The sequence below is a fragment of the Mercenaria mercenaria genome, chromosome 2 (genome assembly GCF_021730395.1).
Source record: "Mercenaria mercenaria strain notata chromosome 2, MADL_Memer_1, whole genome shotgun sequence".
In the NCBI taxonomy this organism is placed as follows: Eukaryota; Metazoa; Mollusca; class Bivalvia; order Venerida; family Veneridae; genus Mercenaria; species Mercenaria mercenaria.
In genome coordinates this window covers 28,851,152-28,857,151 of record NC_069362.1, presented here as the reverse complement: position 1 = coordinate 28,857,151, position 6,000 = coordinate 28,851,152, and the positions used below count along the sequence as shown (strand labels likewise).

Below are 6,000 nucleotides of genomic sequence, written 5' to 3'. Positions count from 1 at the left end.
AACACTCATTGTTTATCTAAGATATCAAAACTGGGTTCTTTTCAAGGGAAACCCCGATTCTGTTGAAATCTATTTATATCCTCGGCGGTTATCCGGTGACCTAGTTTTCGCGCAGTAATATGTTACTGCAGTCAGAACAAAAAACAACAGAAATGTATATTATACCGACTGAAAAATTAGTTGATGTTCGACAGTTGAAAATACCGTCGTGGCAAAATAACTATATTTTGATGGTTAAATAAATGTACTATTTGTTTGTACCTACGGCACTATGTTTGTTCGGTTAGCAGGAAGGAAATTTCTACATTGTTAAATTTGGATCAATTGTGAGACCCAAACATTTCACGTTGTGATGAAAACTTCATATATTTGATAAGTAGAAGCACAATATATATTGATGTATTTATCTCACAAGTTAAAGCATAGCAAAAGTTCCTTCTAGGGCATATCTATATAAATATAAAATGATCATCTTGTAAAATTTTGGTTGCAATGTCTGTTTTATACTGCCAAAAATTTCAAGTAAGTATTTACGCTAGTTATTTAACATAAATTGTTAAATCCAACAACAAATTAAATCTGTTACCACTTTCAGTAGAGTAAATACGGCAATAAGATATTGACCCGGTTAATTATTTACGATAGGATGCGTGAATTTGTTGCGCATAATTAGAGGGTCGCAATGGGGTTTGTTTTCATATATTAACTATGCATTTCAAGGTATAGTAGTCGCAACTTGACCGCGATGGTTGACCTTAGGCTGATTATTCATATCGATGATTTCATTTTAGAAATCAAGGGTGCTTAGGGTATCCGAATCAGGCCCTTCCCCAGAAATTTTTGAAGGTGCTGGGGTAAAGTTTGCGTAATATATTTATATATTCGGAATATATTTATATGGTATTAGCCCTCTAGTTTGTTTCCAGAGCATTATCAAAGTACATATACTTACATTTGATCAGTTAAAGCTTTCCAATACACTAATTTATATTTACACAAATTTATATTTCCTTTTTCTCGTGCAGCTCTTGTTTTACGTACACTCCTTTTCAATAATAGGTTGTGCCTCATTATGTATTATAATACAAAGGTGAACCATCGGGGTCAAGTTGCGTCCACTATAACGGTAATATTTAGTTGTTTACATTTAAATTTGCTGATATATGTCTATCAGGACCCAGTTGTTCGAAACTTTAACAGGCAATTAAGCTAACAGTCGATTTTAAGGGTTATATTTCAACATCTTAGAAGACTTAGAAATACAAAGTTATGAGTTAAGGATTATGAGCGCTTAAATGTCTTTACAGTAAAATCAAAATATTATACTAGTGTTTCCCACAAAGACAAATATTTTGAACTAAATTTTAACCAGCGGTTAGTTTAACAGCCTGTTAAATTTTCGAACAACTGGGCCCTAGCCGACTGAATGTATGTTATGTTCCTCAAGAATGGAGGAAATAACATCCTCGGGTTTAGAAATATGTAATCCACGGAACGAGTTCAGGCAGAGAGTCGCCTCAATTAGGAAAGAATAGTCTAACGTCAGAGGTTATTTCTAAGGTCATGGAGTTTTATTGGCCAGCTTGTAATGACAACAGTTTTCGGTATCAGTAGCTCAGTCAAGTGTGACTTATTGAACTATAATATTCCTTCTCAAGAGAATAATAAGCATCTACATTTAAAACTGTTATAGGAATTATACAAATTCATTCTTTAACCTGGTTTAAACTGAATATATCATCGTTGATGAACTTTTAATTGACGTTTGAACTGACCATTTAATAAGAAAAAGTAGTAGCTCAAAAGTACTGGGACATGTATATATATTCAAGTGTGCTTATAGATACGCGAAGCCACCATACAATATAATAAGACTACTAGTCTTTTACATTCCATTGAAAGCGCTATGATCCATTGATCCATTGATCCATTGACACACACCCTGGTTTCTGAAACATATTTTCATCACTTAAAAGTGGCGAAACTAATTTTGGTCAAGTAATGCATATGATCAAAATTCTAAGGTCGGATCATTTAAACTTAAGTTCAACGAGTGCTTTATTATACATAATAGAGTTTTACTGGAGGTATTTTCAAAACTTGTTTTGGTGTCCTTGTTTTTCAATCAAGATAGAGTTTCTTTCAGCACATGTATAAAATTTGATAAACATACTTTACCTAAGGAATGAATATAACAAATATTCTGTAACATCTGTTAAGATTAGCGTTAAGCCGGAATTCATTAGAAATGCAAGTTTGTAAAGCTACAATTCCCTATTGTATGCCTTGAAAGCACAAGAAAGAAATTAATCAGTTTTTAATTTGCTTTTGGTTTGAAATGTTGAAAAACTGAAATCTATTAAACGGGAGTGTATGACTATAGATACAGAAAATATATATTTTCCATAAAAGGGGCGTTATCACAATATTTTTAAGTCATACATTTTTAATAGGGACCTAACTAACTATTTGAACCCTTACCCAAATCTATACTCAACATTTACATATGCTGCAAGTACAAAAATCAATTTAGAATATATCAATTGAATAGTCAATAATAATTTTTTTCAACATTATAACTGAAGTTGTTTGTATTGTATATATTTCGATATTTGAATACAATTCTGGTGGCATGTCCTTCTATTTTTGTGACAAATATATTATTTAAGGTGAAACATATTGTCAAAAAATAATAACTTTCGATTTGGTAAAAGATTATTTCGTATTAAGTGATTCACAATCAGCAGCAACTGGTTTTAAATAGTATGACTTGATAAGAAACTATGTGCAGAAATGTCCACATAAAAGTTTTAAAATGGAACAATTTGTTCAATGAATATAAATTCAGAGTGTTTTTTATCCACATGTGCCATCTTTTCCGCAAGTTTGTTCGTCTTTGCTACCATATTGGGATGTAATAGTTTGCGCATGCTCCGTAGCATCGAACACGGCCGTTAGAGTATTCTTCCAGAAGTCGGTTTCTCTTGCAAACAAATATTGACCAACAGAATCCTCTCTGTCAATCTTGATGTAAGACTGAGATGTGACGTCATATTTTGGCCAAACTACAGAGGACACATCATCTGACACTGGTTTATTCGGATCGCTGAGAATAAAGGTATTAGAACGGTTAAATACATATTTCGTAGTTTATAATTTTATGCAAACTATTTTTATCTTTACGGTTTGTGTTCGAAGATCTTAAATCTAGTTTCGTTATTTTGAGTTTAAAGTGTGCCTACCAGTATTCATATTAAGTTAAGCATACCATTAAAATGTTCTCTGTACATGTTGCGACATGCTAATGAATGTTTGTTGTATTATTGCTATATTGACAATTGGCGTACCTTGTTTTTGCAAAGTTTGTCCAGTATGTCATCATTCTCTCGGACAGCTCGAGCTCCCATTCTGGAGGTGTGTAATCAGATATATTCAGCAGACCTTTATAATCAAAGTTATATCCAAACACAGGCCCTAACTCGTCTCCATGGTTTGACATATTAACCCAGTTTGGTGTCGGAAGTAGACGCTTGTCCAAAACAGGAACGAAATTGTAGAGATAACTTTCAACATCAGATGCATTAGAATGAACGAGACTCATTTCTATCGCAGGAACATTGAAATAAATGTCACCGAAAAGACGCACTAGTTCTTCACGGAGTTTTTTGGGATCATCAGGATTTTCCCAATCCGTGTATTCAGCAATTAAAAGCTGTTTCACAACTTCAGGAACAGTCCGTTGACCATAGACCATTGCTGTAGCACCAGGAATTTGCTGCGTATTCATCTGTTCTCGAGTTATCTCGAGTTCGTCCAAATTATCTGATCCCAGCATCAGAAGAAACATTGCACCTTCTTTACCATTAACGCCATTCATCAGTTTAAGTGTCCGAAAGAAGTTTATTTCCTCGCTCTCTTCATTTACTGCTTTCCTATACAAGTCCGCGGGATTAGTTTTGATGAATTCTCCATCAATTGTCGGAGCAGTACCAACTTTAACTGTAGCCGCCATACCGCCAGATGCAACTGTGTCAGAAACAACTTTGATTATACTTTCAGGTGTTGCTGATTGAAGGCAACTGAAAACTTCATCCATGTCTTCGACACTACAACTCATGTTCTCTGCATAATATTTAGCTATTTCGATGTTATTTTCTAGGTACAGACCAGGTAACGTTAAAGCCCCACTCTCCGAAATACCACTTCTGAAGAGTCCTTCGTTTTGTGGAAACATCATTTGTAGAGAAACACTCATCGAACCTGCGGATTCTCCAAATATGGTGACCCTATCTTTATCCCCTCCAAACGCACCGATATTTTCGTTGACCCACTGTAGGGCCAAGCGTTGGTCATAAAAGCCAAAATTACCAGATGCTTTTACATTGTCAATATCTAAAAAACCAAGTAATCCAAGTCGGTAATTAATGGTGACTACAATTACATTGCCAACAGAAGAAAGGACACCTCCATCATATATCTTTCCTGAACCCATTGTAAATCCGCCGCCGTGAATAAAGAACATGATCGCATGACCCGAAGGCTCATCGGGTCCTTGTCGTGGTACATAAATGTTCAGAAATAAGCAGTCTTCGGATGTGTTTTCTTCAGGCACGAAATGTAGAAAGAAAGATTGTGGACATGATAATCCGAACTTTGTAGCACTGTATGCCTCCGCGAAGGGACCATACGGTTGCGGCCTTTTAAATCTCAGTTTTCCAGTCGGTGGTTTAGCATATGGAATTCCAAGATACTTGTCAACATCATACTGTTTCTTTTGAAATATCACATGTTTAGTTTCTCCAGTTATTGTTCCTAGAGCCGTAGATACTGATGGAATTTCTGCTGACAGAAATGGATTCACTAAACACAGAAGTATAAATTTTCCTGCTAAAGATTTTGCCATATCTCTATATATGCAGAGAAAATCAAGTAACACCCTAACAATTATGTATGTATGATAACTGTAAGATATAGCCTATATATTTCACAAGTTTAACACTGTTCAAATATTTAATCATTTAATCATGTTCTTGAGTTTAAGTACAGGACAGTGCATAATATAGAACGCGTCACATTGGTGTAGTTAATTTTTAATACCACACTTCTTTGAAAGTTTATATTCCTTTCACTTTAAAAACTTCACGTTCTTTACATATTTAAAAAGTATACACTTAGGGTCCATGATATTTAAATTTTCAAATTCGGCTCATTTGAAGTCGAGAACAAACATGAGTCCACTATCCCATTTAAACACGAATCTTTGTCTTAATCTTTTTCTTTACATTTGTCCTTTTCCTTTTTATGTTATGTATATTGTTTTGTTTGTCTGTTGTGTTTCTTTCCTTATTCCCTCATCGCTCCCCCTCTACCCCTCGCATTTACTTCAATCTCTCCTGCCATCCAGCTGGCTTACGGAAGGTCGGTGGTTCTACCCAGGTGACCGCTCGTGATGAAATTGTGCACGGAGGGGCACCTGGGGTCTTCCTCCACCATTAAAGCTGGAAAGTCGCCATATGACCTAAAATTGTGTCGGTGCGACGTTAAACCCAACAAAACAAAAACAATCAATCTCTCCTACTACTATGAGTAAGGTTAAGTGCCCACCATTGTTTGGCAACCAGCCGTTCCTGGGCGGTGCACCACTATGTTTTGTTTTTTTCTTGATTGTCTATTCGTTTGATTTGCTTGCGTCCGTGTGTGCATGCGCGAGTGCGAGCGTATGTGCATTTATCCCTTCTTTTTTCCACTTTCCCTAACACCCCAGCCTTTGCTATACCTCTTACCTCTTTTTACATCTTGCATACATGTTGATTTTTTAAGCAGCCCGTCTACTATATATATCTTTCCACTAACTAATATTTCTATTTGTTGCGGGCCTTCTTTACGGTGCATGGTACTATAGCTAGTATTTCTATTTGGTGCGGGCCTACTTTACGATGCATGGTACTATAGCTAGTATTTTTATTCGTTGCGGGCTTACTTTACGATGCATGGTACTAT

General features: G+C 35.6%; 1 protein-coding gene across 1 annotated transcript; it reads right to left on the bottom strand.

Moving 5' to 3' along the window:
- Positions 1 to 2,703: 2,703 nt before the first annotated feature.
- Positions 2,704 to 5,016, bottom strand: LOC123563597 (cocaine esterase-like). The gene is made up of 2 exons (XM_045356471.1): positions 3,348 to 5,016; positions 2,704 to 3,106 (listed from the first exon to the last, which is right to left on the bottom strand). Exons 1-2 carry the CDS (start codon positions 4,901 to 4,903, stop codon positions 2,857 to 2,859), a joined length of 1,806 nt encoding a protein of 601 aa, XP_045212406.1. The 5' UTR covers positions 4,904 to 5,016; the 3' UTR covers positions 2,704 to 2,856.
- Positions 5,017 to 6,000: the final 984 nt, after the last annotated feature.